We start from the raw sequence: 15,252 nt of genomic DNA on the forward strand, positions 1-15,252 counted from the left end.
CTCAATAATAGGTTGTTGAAAGCCGAGTCCAAACATTTGCCTTCAGAGTACAGTTCCTTACAAAGATGTAAGGCACAGTTCACGTTTATCATCCACATGTCCCTCTTATGATTATGCTATAGTCCCATACAGTAAAGGGAGAAATAAAAATAGAGACATCTCCTCTTCCTTCTGGACAAACAACTGCCCTCACTTTATTCATATCCCTTCTTAAATTAGACTTCCACCACAGTGCCTTTCAGCAACATTGATCCCTTCCATTGCGGCCTTCTCCCTGTTCGCTATACAGGCAAGGACTTTCTCAGTGCCCAGTATATAATACCATTTAATGAGGAGGGCTGTATGTACAAAAGTTTGAAAGGGGAAGTCAGGGGCCATCACACTTGTCAATGTACTAGCCTTTCATTTCTTGGTGGGATGTCAGATTTCACAGGTAGAAAGTTAGTTTGGCAGTTGGCATCCTAAATTCATCCATATCCAATAGTGGTAATTTGATACAATGGTTAGTGCTGACCTCAGAGAGATTCAGGAATGGAGCTGTCAGCTTTCAGCTCAGAAGCAAGTTGTGTAGGTATAATTGCATAGGGAAGCTTGCACTGAGCTTACCAGCATCATGCCTGCCTCAAGCTAGTACTAGTCTCCCACATGCAATCCAATGGTCTTCTCCACTACATTACCCAGCATCACTTGCAACCATGGATTTCCTCATAAACTAGCTTTTGGCTGACTTTATGTCCTCACAGTGTGGTGATTGCAACATCAAAACTCTGGGCTGCTAAAGGGGCTTAGTCCAAAATCATGCTGGCTGGTCAGAAATCCCTTCAGCTTGGCAGTCGATTAGTTTTTTTGCTTTAGCAATCACCCAATTATAACATCCAGCTAAAGTAAAATAATGAAATGAAATGCTGGGTATCGAGCTGCAGCTAGATATAATCATAGGAAGGGAAATAAAATAAGCCTATCAAAAGGTAGAATTGATCAGAAAACATGGCACTGACCCAGAAGATTAGACAGGGACAAAGTAAGCAGTGTTTAAAAATAGTTTACAATGTCAGCTATTTTGCAATCTTCTGAAGTATGAGACCATCACTTGAAAAGTGTTGTGGATCCATAGACTGAGTTGAGGATTTCTTATTTCTTCACAAAACTCATAGAATATCAGTTGCCATCTTGGAATTGCACCTTTCCCACAGCTGCTTTTAAAGCTGTTTTTCCTACCACAGAAGACGTATTTAAACATTGCGCATGTTCTTGATGTGTGCTCTTGGGTAGAGTTTCGCCCTGTGAGCCCTGAGAGATCTCACTGACCTTCTCATGGCTTCTTGAGCCTGAGGAAAGCACAGTCAGCCTTTATATGACTGCACTTTTCTCAGTGCTATACTTAGTAATACAGAAATGAAATAGATTTATTGATATAGCTATAATTGGAAGTCATAGCCATGATGATAAAATGGCCAAATGATCAAATTACTTAAAATTAGAGACCTCCTGAAGTGCCTTGGGGACTGGGAAACTGCTGTATTGGCATGGTCTGTACTTAGACGCACAGCCATTCAGTCACTTCCTTACACAGCAGAAAGCATCCCTCTCGGCCTCAAACAGAGGAAGCGGAGGGAAACCTTGAGAATCCTGCCAAAAAGTCTTGGGACAGATACAGCCGCCACTGAAATGGATTGGACCAATTTGATTTTCATTTGGGAGAGAGAAACAAAAGTTGGCCAGTTGGAGCCTGAAAAATCAAGTGTTACAGATCAAGTGTGAGAGAAGAAAAGCATTTGGATAGGATGTGAAATATGGGCATGGTAGGACTAATGAAAGTGGAAAAGTGCCATGGCCCAGGACTTTATGTGTACGGGACCTTGGCCCTCACACAAAGGTTCATGTCCTGAAGTTCGTACTTAGATCTTTCTCAGGCAAAAATCACATTGACTTTATTGAGAGTTTTGTTCAAGCAAGGACTTCAGGATTGTCTCAATACTTTTTAATCGAGCCGGGTCCTATTTAGCATGTATGTTGCATCAGGAAGCTAAAGCATCTTCATCTATGGCCCCAGCACCCATTCCTTAATCTGTTCCTGAATATGCAAAGTGCCATTAATATTTTTGGGTTTTTATATTACTGAGCCACATTATATATAGTGATGCATGATGCACTGTGAGTGGATGTATATACATAGATTAGATAAGATGTCTGTGCTAGAACAAACGTCCCTTTCCTCTATATTTCAGAATTCTCCTAAGCTATTCTTGACTTTTGGGGCTTGGTCCCAGTGAAATAGTTGGGAAGCTACCTGTTTCTCTGATTTAAAATATGTAGTTGAATGTTTCCATATACAGAGTAAAAGGACTACCATAAATTAAGAGGACCTGCAGTTTATTTCAGCAGGAGTTAGATATCTAGGTGCTTTTGAAAATCTCACTAGGCACCTATCTATATCTTTGGGTCCCTAAATGCCTTCAAAAATCTGGCCTCTACATCAGTAGGCCATTTATAAAAATGCACCTAAGCCACCTGAGCATTTTTGGAAATTTTATATGTAGTCAGATAGTCCTTCCCTATAGCATATCCCTTTTTTTTTCATCATTTTCTCATGAATTTTATTTTCTCTGGACTTGAAATCCAAAGGTATATTAACCTACACTCCATTTTTGTAGGAAAATTTGGAGAATTTAAGCTCTTTCTGAATTGTTATTACCACGGGGAACATATGGTTCATTGTGTACCATCTGAAATGCAAACAGAGGAGCTGTGTGGAAAAAAATCCAGATTACTTCAGCAGTAAATAGTTCCTATAATGAGTTAGAATTTACTAAAATGAGCAAGACCTTCCTAAAAAAAATTTTTTTTCACTGGAGAAGTAAATATTTTAGTGGAGTAAAATGTTCCTATTATATGATAAGAAAATTCTTATGAAATTGACCATTTTTTTTCATTTTATATGTACATTAGTGCTGTTCAGATTAGGGTTACAAAATAGAATTTCTACTTATTGGCACTGGTTTAACTCCTGATTTACACTAGTGTCTGAGGGAAATCAGGACCTTAACTATAACTAAATTCTTAACTATAGAATTTGCTGTTAAGTGAACAACACAATTATTCAATAGCTCACTATTTACATTTTACTTTTCTTGATGAAATATTATACATAAAATAGCTTGAAAAATATTGCATTAAGTTACATATATGTAATTATATATAAATGTAATATAATTGTGTTGTTCACTTAATAGCAAATTCTATAGTTAAGGTTACAAAATCATTTCATTTATAACCCTCTATTTTCACCCTTTCCCTGCTTTGGGACTGAAGATTTGCACGCGTTGTGAACATTTTAGGAAAATTTCACGAGAACCAATTTTGCCCTTTTTTGAGTAAGAGGAGTCTGAAAAGAAAATCTCTCAAGACCATTGTCTCAAGCACAAACCAAGGAGAGGAATGAGGAGCAGCTTAGTCACTGCTCCATTACCTCGACTTCAGTTTGTGCAACAGATCACATGTAGTATGTACTCCTTGGAAACTGCACATTCCCTGGGTGCATTCTACTGATTGCTGAAGGTCTAACCATCCACTCTCTCTGGCCATGTCTATATTACCACATATGTTGTCAAAGCTTATATCACTCAGGAATGTGAAGAAACACACCCCTGAGTGACACAGGTTTCCCAGGCAAAAGTGTTAGTGTGCACAATACTATGTCGGCGGGCGATGCTCTCCTGCTGACATAGCTACTGCCACTCATTGGAGGTGGTTAATTATGTCGTTGAGTGAGAGCTCTCCTATCGGCACAGAGCGGATACTCGAGAGATCTTCCCGCGGCACAGCTGCATCAGTACAGCAGTGCCGCTGTAAGGTCTCTAGTGTAGACAAAGCCTCTGTCTGTGTCCAAGTTTCTTCCACCTGCGCTGTCACATTGAGCACCCACATGTACACTCGCAATAGTCTAGCAAGTGGTGCCCTTCTCTGTTGTGAGCGTGGGGTGGATTGACTTGGAATAGGGTGTAAAAATTAATGAATGAGAGGGCCAGTCAATTGTGGCAGCATTGTCATGACCTTAACTTTGCAAGATGAGAACTGTGAGATCAGCATTATGGTATTTATGCACTGCTGGTAAGCAAGAGATAAAGAACCAGCAGCATCGCTCTGCATCAGAGGCAGGAGGATCAAAAGAGCAGGAAGAGTTTAGAGGACAGTATATGCACAATCGTATACTCAGAAGAGCTACAGCAGCTACAGGGTTAGACTGCTGGCATAGTCTGCAAGCAGAATCCCACTGTTGTTTCTGTAGACATTACCGAAGCTGATCTGTGTACCGTGCGCAGTCACAGAGCTACCAGCATGCCTTTGCTGCTGCTGACAGGCATCACGACATCAGTGATGATCATGAGACAGGAGAAGCAAAGGAAACAAACAGCAGTCCTGTGCTTGTGATGCTGCTGCTCTGTCTTCTGAACAGTGGAGGTGCTTGCCCTGGGGCAGAATACTGGAGAGAAGTGGGCCTCCTCCTGACTGCTGTGGCTGAACGGTGACTCAGCTGATTCCTTCTGATCCTCCTCCATATTAATATCTCAGAGGTTCCATGTCCATATATTTGTCCAGATGCAGAGTTGACATGTCAGACGAATCCCTCCTTTCAAATTCAGCAGTTGCACTCTGTGGACATACTGCACCCTAGTCTCTGTCTCTCTCTCACAATTGCTTCCTTGAGTGTCTGTTCTTACTGTTCAAGTCTGGTTAATTAGACCTAATTTGGCAGCTGCAGCTCTCTAAGATCCACATACTGAACTGCTTGAGTTGGAAGATGACCAATGTTGGGGAAACCTGATTGCAGCTCTGAGGTGGCGTCCATGTGTCTGGCTACAGACCCTTAATTAAGATACCTTATTTGGAGAACTGCCCATTTTATTTCTGAATGTGCAACCACCAGGTGTGAAAGTAAAACAGGGCAGCCAAGGTCCTGGGCAAGATGTGAGGAGCAGCTCTGGGGCCACAGAAGGGGTGGGACCTCAGGCAGAAGGGGCAGGGCTGGGGGCAGACGCCCCCAGCCAGCCCTTCAGTGCTTCAGTGCTGCTTGGCCCACGCCCCAGCCCTTTAAATTGCCCAGGGTAGTGGCCAGGAGCCTTTTAAATCGCTGGGCCCCAGGGCAGCTGTCCCTTTTGCCTATCAGCGGCCCTACCAGTGTACCAGCTTTCTTACCAGTACGCTGTACCGAACCGGCTTGCTTTCACCTCTGGCAACCACCTCTGTGGCTAATGTGCTTGACTGTCTCCATTTTGAAGCTCATTCTGCAACTCTTCAATGCACAGAACTCCCACTGAAGTCAGATCAGAAGAGAACCCTGATCATTCTCATGGAGCTGTGTCTCCCTTCTAACATGGTTTACTAATAATGAATGTGAGCCTTATTAGAATCTCAAGTAGGAGAAAATGAAGGCAATTCCTAGGCACACGTCATAAAGTGTGGCCTCAATAAACAAAGACACTAGGCTTCTGTCATCAGAAAGCAATAGAGCTGCTTCTAACGAGGCTATTCCTCAGGGTGTCCTAGTAATCAGTGTGTGCCTTAGAACCTTAATACTAGAAAATCGGCAAACAATCAGTGTTTTGATTGGCTCAGAGGCGGGACACAAAAAAGACAAGATGCTGACCCTCCTGAACCACATGGCAGGTTCAGCTGAACAGGGAGCTGTAAACTATACTGTGTGACAAATCATGTGACAAAACCAAACCATGCCTCAAAAATATGCCACAAGGGCTGTTCTGACATGTTTCCTGAGACTGATTGTAACTAGTGATAAAATTTTCAGAAGTGCCTGAGTAACTGAGGTCTGGTCTACACGACAGACCTATATCGGTATAATTACATAGCTCAGGGGTGTGAAAAATCCACACCTTTGAGAGAAGTAGCTATACCAATGTACCCCACCCCCCCCCGACCCCGGACAACACTATGTCAACAGAAAGAGAATTGAAGGCGTGGCAGGACAGCGAGAAGAGGGACTGAAGGAGAACACAGTGCTCCAGAATGAAGCTATGGAGCAGCTCTTAAGCATTATGAAGCACCAGGCAGACAGACTCCAGGCACTACTAGCACTGCAAACTGAGAAGCTCCATGCCCACCTCCCCTGCAGCCGCTCTCACAAAACTCTTTCCCATACGCCCCCGAGGCACCACCAACACATTCTTATGAACCTTCTGGTTCCAGTCTGTACCTGCAGCATTCCACTCCTCCCCACTCACAGTCCAGCACTGCAGACTCCCAGTGCCCACTGCACTCAACACCCATCCCTCTGCAGTTTAGCCCTGCTGAAGTACAGTACCTGCTGCACTGTACTCCAAAGGAGAAGATTGGATATTGTACCTGGACATACACAAATCTTTAACCATCCTGGGGCCCCACCTCATGGGACCTTCCCTTCCTCCATCCCCCTCAGTGATGATGTGTTTTTTTGTTTGTCTCTCTCTTCCGGTTATTGTTTTGAATAAAAGAATTGTGTTGAGTTGAAAGCAATCTTTATTCTATTAATTGAAAGCAAACAGATCCTTGCAAAGCAACAGGCAATTTTCTTAAACCTTCCTAGTGCATCATCTGCACCAGGGATCGTCAGTCTTTGGCACCCAGCCCGCCAGGGTAAGCCCTCTGGCGGGCCGGGCTGATTTGTTTACCTGCCATGTCCACGGGTTCAGCCAATCGCAGCTCCCACTGGCCGCTGTTCGCTGCTCCAGGCCAATGGGGGCTGCGGGAAGTGGTGTGAGCCGAGGGATCTGCTGGCCACCGCTTCCTGGAGCCCCCATTGGCCTGGAACGGCAAACCGCGGCCAGTGAGAGCTGCGATCAGCCAAATCTGCGGATGCAGCAGGTAAACAAACTGCCCCGGCCCACCAAGGGCTTACCCTGGCAGGCCGCGTGCCAAAGGTTTCCGATCCCTGGTCTGCACCAATCACAATCACCTCCCAGCATTACAAGCATGCACTCCCGAGAATAGCCACAAATATTAGTGGCTTTCAACTTCAAATTGCTGCCTCAAGGGGGATGTTAGATGGGGTAGGATCTGAGTTACTACAGAGAATTCTTTCCTAGGTGCTGGCTGCTGAGTCTTGCCTACATGCTCAGAGTTTAACTGATCGCCATATTGGGGTCCAGAAGGAATTTTCCTTCAGGGCAGATTGGCAGAGGCCCTGGAGGTTTTCACCTTCCTCTGCAGCATGGGGCATGGGTCACTTACTGGAATATTCTCTGCACCTTGAGTCTATGAGTCTTATGCCCCCATGCTGCACTCCTCCAATAGCCCTGGTCTCTGGCTTTTCAAATTCAGCCTCCAGGCACTGAGCCTCATCAGTCCAGCCCTGAATGAAGCTTTTACCCTTCCCTTCACAAGTATTATGGCACATACAGCACGCAGCTATAAGCATAGGAATATTGTCATCGGCCAGGTCCAGCCTCCCATTAGGCAGCACCAGCGGGCCTTTAAACAGCCAAAATCACACTCAACAGTCATTCTGCATTTGCTCAGCCTGTTGAGCCACTCCCTGCTGCTGTTAAGGTGCTCCGTGTATGGCTTCATAAGCCACGGCATTAAGGAGTAGGCAGAGTCTCCCAGGATCACAGTGGCATTTTGACTTCCCCTCTGGTCATCTTCTGGTCTGGGAAGAAAGTCCCTGCTTGCAGCTTTCTGAACAGGCCAGTGCTCTGAAAGATGCGTTCATTAATGTCCATGAAATGCCCACAATGATCCACAAGCACCTGGAGAACCATAGAGAAATGCCTCTTGCAATTAATGTACTTGGTGCCTAGGTGGTCTGGTGCCAGAACTGGAATATGTGTGCCATCTATCGCCCCTCCGCCGTTAGGGAATCCCATTTGTGCAAAGCCATCTACAATGTCACACATATTGCCCAGAGTCACAATCTTTCGGAGCTGGATGCGATTAATGGCCCTTCACACTTCCGTCAATATGAGTCCAACAGTCGACTTTCCCACTCTGAACTGATTAGCGCCCGATCAGTAGCAGTCTGGAATAGCCAGCTTCCACAGTGCAGTTGCCACATGCTTCTCCAGCGGCAGGGCAGCTCTCATTCTCATGTCCTTGCGCCACAGGGCTGGGGCGAGCTCATCACACAGTCCCATGAATGTGGCTTTTCTCATCCGAAAGTTCTGCAGCTACTGCTTATCATCCCAGACATGCATGACGATGTGATTCCACCAGTTAGTGCTTGTTATCCCGAGCCCAAAAGCAGCGTTCCCCTGTAGTCGGCACCTTCGTGTCATAACTACAACACATGGCGGGATCAGTGTCATACTCCTCTTGCCTTTGTAGTTTAAGGAATAACTCCATTGCCACTCATGACGTGTTAGAGCGAGCAGCATACTGGTCAACAGTGCAGGATCGATTCCTGTAGACCGAAGAGGTAGAGCACACAGTACACAAGCCATTGAAAGATGGCGCCAAAAGCATACAGAAGCACAGGGATTGCTGGGATGCAAAGTAATGCATCATGGGGCATTGGGAAAAGACCCAGGATTCCCCGTGACTCCCTCTGCCTTCCCACGACTCTTAGCGACAGAAGAGGAAGAGATGCTCTGTGGCATAGCTGCCCAGAGTGCACCAGTCTGAATACCACTGCAAGTGTGAACATGCTATTGCGCAGGCAGCTGACAGTGTGAATACACAACAGCGGTTTCCCTTCAGCGCTCTCTGAGCAGCGCCGTAACTGCCGGCGCTGTAACTCTGCCCATGTAGACATACCCTTAATTTCACTAAGAGTCAATGAGACTTTGGCTCCTCGGTCATTTTTTAAAACGTTATGTCTTGTGCACAGCTTCATCTCTGACATTGGAAGAGGGACAAGGTGGGTGAGGTAATATCTTTTATCAGACTGACTTTTATGGATGAAAGAGTCACACACAGCTCTTCTCCAAGCCTAGGAAAGGTACAATCAGTGTCACAGCTAAATACGAGGTGGAACAGATTGTTTAACATTAGTAGTTAGCACACATTCTAAAAGATTATTCGATGTGAAGTGGCCAGTTGACATCTCTCCAATTACAGGACAAATGTGAGGGCTAGTGGGTTATAGATTGTTGTAATGAACCGTAAATCCAGTCTGTCTCTTAAGACCATGATTTTTAACATCTAGCAAAGTTATGAATTTAAGCTCCCAGACTCATGTTTTGAAGGTGTTGTGCAGGTTTCCTTTGAGGATGAAGACTCAGAGGTCAGATATGGAGTGATGGTTCTGTGAAAAGTGTTCACCCACAGGTGATAGGGTGTTCTTTGTTTGCTATCATTTTTCGGTATGAGTTCATTTGAGAGCACAGAGTTGTTTTTGGAGTGTGGTGGATTAAGTGTGCCACGTGATGTGATAGGTATATGTAGGGCCCATGGATCTTGAAAAGTATCTTGGGGGAGAGCGGGTGTTGGTCACTGTAGCAGTGGAGAAAGATACATCTGCAGGTTGTGCATCTCTTGTTCTGGCAGAGTCTGATGTTGCTTTGAGTCTGTGGGTCCTCGTCTGTGTGTCCTGGAAGAGTTAAAATAGCATCCATCTGTGGTCATGCTAACGCTGAATTGCCATACAACATACAGATTCAGGAGGTACCAGCATGATGCTTTTATAAACAAGAAAAGAATATATCTGGGTTTGGGTATGATTTCACTTCTGGTTGGTTATTTACTTTATTTTCTGGCTTTAGGGTGAGGGAAACTGTAGCATTATCTTTTATGCCAATGTATCTTTAATTACGTCAAAAGTGCCTACAGTCTGGGATAAATATTATAAATGTTTGTATATAATCATGAATTGAAATAAATATGTACATATACAACATGATATATTATGGGTCAGATTCACAGCTAGTCATAGTTCCACAGAGTTCATCAACACCTTGGCAGCTCACGCCAGCTGAGGATCTGCCTGTATGTACAGTAACTCCTCACTTAATGTCCTTTCAAAGTTATGTCGCTGCTCAGTTAGGGAACATGCTCATTTAAAGTTGTGCAATGCTCCTTTATAACATCGTTTGGCTGCCTGCTCTGTCCACTGCTTGTAAGATTCTGTGGAAGAACAGCAACTTTACAAGGAAACATTGCACAAGTTCCTCTTCTTCGCCTCCTCACCTTCCCTCCCAGCACTTCCGCCACCCAGGCGCTTAGGATTTTCTGGGAGGGAGAGGCAGGAGCGGGGAAGCACCACGTCTCCACTCTTCCCCATCCCTCCCAGAAAATCCTGAGTACCACCAAACAGCTGTTTGGCGGCACTTATGACTTTGGGGATGAAGCGTGCTCTGGAGAAGAAGTGGAGTGGGGGTGGGAAGAGGTGGGCCTTGAGCATTCCCAGCAAAGTCGGCACCTGTTCTTCTCCATGGAAGCTGCTGTTGCTGCTGCGAAGGCGCTGCCTAGTGTTCTTACCTGCAGCGGTCTGTGCCTGTGTGGGATAAGCCAGGGGCACCTCCCTACCACAGTACAGTACTGTACAGTATATAATGCTTTTTGTCTGCCCCCCAAAAAATTCCTTGGAACCGAATCCCCACATTTACATTAAATCTTATGGGAAAATTGGATTTGTTTAACATCATTTCACTTAAAGTTGCATTTTTTAGGAAAACTACAATGTACCCATGAAAGCTTATGCTCCAATACATCTGTTAGTCTATATGGTGCCACAGGGCTCTTTGTTGCTTTTTAAAGATCCAGACTAACACGGCTACCCCTTTGATACTTGATACAATGTTAGGTGAGGAGTTACGGTAATTTATTTTCCAGTAGTGCATGCTTTAATTTAGTTTTACATGTCCAGTTGTTTGCCTTTTCGTTTTTCTTTTGCTTTCTTTCTCTTTCACTTTTTTCCTGGCATTTCATTCCAAATCAAAACCACAAACAGTCCTTCACCAGAATTTTCCAGCTTCATTCCATCAATCCTTATTAAACAGCCATGGAAACCCTCCAAGCCTTCCTTATTTTTGTGCTTTATCTAGGATGTCATGAGAAAGCTTTCTTACATTAGCCTTTTTTTAATCTTTTCAGGTGTGTGTGCAACATTGACTGTTCTCAGACCAACTTCAATCCTCTTTGTGCTTCCGATGGGAAATCTTATGATAATGCCTGTCAAATCAAAGAAGCATCATGCCAGAAACAGGAGAAAATTGAAGTCATGTCTTTGGGTCGATGTCAAGGTAATGCTCAGAGCAAAATTCATTTCAAATAATGTTTTCAGTTTTTGTACAGAAATAAAAACTAGGGCTGGCTTGTTATTAGGCACTTCTTATATTTTCAATAGACTCTTCTAATTTACAGTACAGGATGCAGTCTGGTGGAGTGGGTATTTTGTTGATTACAGGTTTTGAAATACTGGCTCATATCTGAGCTGTGGCTGAGCTCTGGTTGGTGCAGCCCTGAAGGGACATGTGTAAAGGTGGCTTTAAGCAACTTTTGCAACCTTTCTGCTCCCACTCCTGGTGCCACATTCTGGGGCCCTTCAGTCCTAGAACAGGCCCCAGCACAAATTTCTGTAGCATTAAGGTTGCTGTGTTTGGCTCATATCTATAGCCCCAGAGGCAGTTCTAGCTCCTAAGCATCACAGTGGCAAAAGGAACAGCCCAGTCACACCCTCTTCCCCTGGCCACACCCTCTGTGCTGAAGGTTAGAAGGGAGGCAGCATTGTAGCTGCTATGGGAGCTCCAAGCCACACAGAGATTCTCTTGCATATGAGGAATCTTGCTAGAGGGCTGCCTTGTGCCACTGGAGCAGCACAAAACTGTCTTAGTGGATCAGAGGATCTGGCCCAATACCTTTAGTGGGGCCTATGGAATCACCATTGTTTGTTATATCATCCTTATCTGGATCAAAGTCTCAGCCTAATGAATATGGCAGCCCTCCTCAGCAGAAAGGCATATGTCCTTTCAGGAAATAACTCAGTGATTCTTGTTTGCCTGGCAACATTCAAGATTTAGGATTAGGATTCAGAGGTGTGTGGCACTATTTCATGTATGTGCCAGCATAACCACTGAGTTGATTTTGAAAAAGCCTATTTTGTGCTCGAAATAAAAATGAGGAAAATGTGGTTTTAAATAGTTTCTGTAAATAAAATGGCCATTGAGTCACAGGATCCTTAATAGCTCCTCTGCTCCCCTTCAGCTTCTGACCTATAAATCCTAAGCACATCTATTTAGATTCATAGATTCTAGGGTCAGAAGGGACCAATGTGATCATCTAGTCCGACCCCCTGCACAAAGCAGGCCACAGAACCCCACTAAACCTGCATATTAAACACATACCTATAAAATATTTCTTTAAAATGTACACGCCTTTCCTGTTCACCATTTTCAAATTAGATTATCACCATGTCCAGATTATTTAAAACAATGAGGAAATCACATCTCACTGTAACTGGATCTTTTTAGATCTCATTAGACAAATGTTAATCCCGGAATGGCAGATTTGTGTCTCAACATGGGGTGAATCAGTCCAAAGACCCTGATCCTGCAATTGACACATTGCAGTCAGATCCTTTCTCCCAGACACAGCTCCCTTGAAGTCAGTGGAGTGCTGAGATTTACAAGATTAGCCTCTCTTTTACAACAGCAGCAGCAAATGTCAAAGCAACACATATTTCTTTTAACACAGATAACACAACTACTACCACAAAGTCTGAAGATGGACATTATGCAAGAACAGATTATGCAGGTAAGATTCCTATTATAATATCAGTAAAATGAGAAGTACAATTGGCAGAATCTGTGGGGCGAGAACACTTTCCCCTATGTTCGCGAAACTTTAGGTGTTGTAATCTTTAATTTTTTTTACTTGCTATGGAAAAAATGTTTTGTGGGTTTTTTTAAATCTGAAAACTGCCTCTCTTTTTATCAAATGTCTCATCATCACTAATGTACAAACACTCTTGGGCAAAAAAAAGTCTGTTTTGACAGTGAGACTAGTTAACATTGCAAAATGCTTGCACTGGCAGCAAGCATTGGTGGAAATCAGTACAACTTTCACACTGAACCAAATGTTGCAAATTGTTGTCAGAACACCTGAATATGATTAAGTGAAAACCAATAGTTTTGTATAGCTCTTCCCTAGAATAGAATAGCTGCTACGTCATCAGATGCTGCTATAATTGATATTATGTCTGTGTTTGAATGTAAAGTTAATAAGGTATTTATAATAGATTTTAAAAAATGATAAATGGCTTTAATTTATTTAGAAGCTCCAGTAAAAATTAATGGCTACGTAGCATGATATAACATTTTAAATTAAAAACATGTAAATGTTATGTAGGGTTTATCGAATTTTGTTTTGGGTTAGCATCTTTCTTTTTCAAATCTTCTTACTAAGAGGATTAATTTATGAGTAGCTTTTGTGCAAATATTCACAGCTTGGCTTTAGAACTGTGAATAGAAGCATTTGGAGTGTTCCTGTTAAAAATGTGGCAAGGAATGTATAATTGCTTAAGCTTGTGTTGCTTTTGTATTATGAAAATAGATCTTTATAAGGGAGTACTGTTGAGCTACAAAGTTCTGAATGCCAGGTTTACCCCCACCAATATGCTGTGTGGTGAAGATGAAACACAGTTTATCTCTTGGTGGTTTATAATTTCTCCTAGTAAAACTCTGCAAAACTTTTTATTAAGCCGAAGTTACAATATAACGTTAAAACTACATCGTATGTTATTTATTTGAGATCAGATTAATAGCCAGAACCTGGCTAAAGATTCTGGCTTACTGGCTGGGAAGCGCTCCTCCTCTGCATATGCTAAAAAGGTTGACAACACTTCAAACTATTTGCTCTCTTGTTGGTGCTTCCCTTGTGTATGTACTTGGTATGAAAGCTTTTCCATCATAAGGAGTAACATCATATATGTTACTATACCACAATTCCATAGGAGGATGGTTCACATTTTTTCAGTTGTGTGCAATACAAAGTCTAGCAACTAACTATAAAAAATAAATTAGTCATTTCTTAGAAACGTAGGTCCTTTACTGGCTCATTAAGTAAGCAGGTCGGGGGATCTCTAGGAAGCTGGCATTTTGTCAAAAGATGAATCTCTTTAATAATTTTCTTTCAAAGTCATCTAATTCCTGGACACAAACACCAGATGTGCATGCATGTACCCTTTTCTCTGCAACTCTTCCAACAGAGCACCTCCCTCATAGCAAAAAATATGATGTATCATAACTGGAGTCAAATGAAATATTTAATTTAAAAAAATTCTTTGAGTAATATAGACTGAAGATGTGTACATACTCATTAGATCAGTTTCTTTATCCAAATTACTCTCTCACCTTTTCATCTGTATTGTTTTCTTATCAACATCTTTTTCAGTCAAAATTGTGTCTATTTTAGAAATTAAATCTTTTGTTCCAGCTTGCTCCTGGAATGCCTCAAAAGTGGTTAAAGGTCTAGATAAAATCTGACTTGTAAATATTGAAAATATGGGCTCTGTATTATTTACGCTACTACAAATCTCTTGATATATTTTCAAATCTGGACCCAAGAACAGCTGTCCGAATGCAGTAATCTCAGCTCCTATCCACAACAAATGGTCATTTTGATATTTTCTAGGAATAAATTCCTGATTATTAATAAAAGTAGCTAGGGGAGAGGGCCTTGGCAACAGGAATTTAGAAAATTGATCCAGAACTACTTGGATTGTATGTTAGAAAGTGCTCACTGTTCATTAGTTACCAATTGGTAATCTGGGGTGAGAATGCATACTGGATGGTTATTCTATGTGGACAGTAAGCCACATATTTAGAAAATGTTTATTCCATTCCAGTTTTAAAAGCGATGTATTGAGATTTTAAAAACATACAGGGCCAGATTATGGTACACTGAGCTGAAGGAGCACTGGTTAGTAACCGTAGAACCTAAACAACATGAAGGGAGGACACAGTGGGTTCAGTTTGGTAGAGAGGAAGCCAAAATGCACCATGCCCAGTATCTTCTCCATTATCAAGGAGCTTTTCCAAGAAGGACGGGGGAAGGAGTAATAAAAGAAGAACTCTCCAGAGTCATCCCCAAAAGCTTTGATTGATGCAAACTTTTCCCTCTAAGTTGGCAATCGGTTTTCTTAAGACACAAGCGGGGCTGAGGTTGTATCTTGTGACAGGTGAGGGAGACAGCAAAGCTGGGCTAAAATGATTTCTTTTAAATTAGAAATAAAGACAAGCAATATTGTTGTGTGAAATCCTCAATTTTCCGTGTTTGAGACCTGAAGAGAGTGGTGGAGGCTCTCAGGTGAGAATTAAGGCCTGC

General features: G+C 42.8%; 1 protein-coding gene across 1 annotated transcript in view; it reads left to right on the forward strand.

Moving 5' to 3' along the window:
• Positions 1 to 15,252, forward strand: part of TMEFF2 (transmembrane protein with EGF like and two follistatin like domains 2) — a 181,240-nt gene that overhangs the window by 120,555 nt on the left and 45,433 nt on the right. The window contains exons 6-7 of the mRNA XM_030580806.1: positions 11,023 to 11,171; positions 12,622 to 12,681. Coding sequence (XP_030436666.1) covers positions 11,023 to 11,171; positions 12,622 to 12,681 — 209 coding nt within the window. The remainder of the gene's footprint in view (positions 1 to 11,022; positions 11,172 to 12,621; positions 12,682 to 15,252) is intronic.

This window comes from Gopherus evgoodei, chromosome 11 (genome assembly GCF_007399415.2).
Source record: "Gopherus evgoodei ecotype Sinaloan lineage chromosome 11, rGopEvg1_v1.p, whole genome shotgun sequence".
In the NCBI taxonomy this organism is placed as follows: domain Eukaryota; kingdom Metazoa; phylum Chordata; order Testudines; family Testudinidae; genus Gopherus; species Gopherus evgoodei.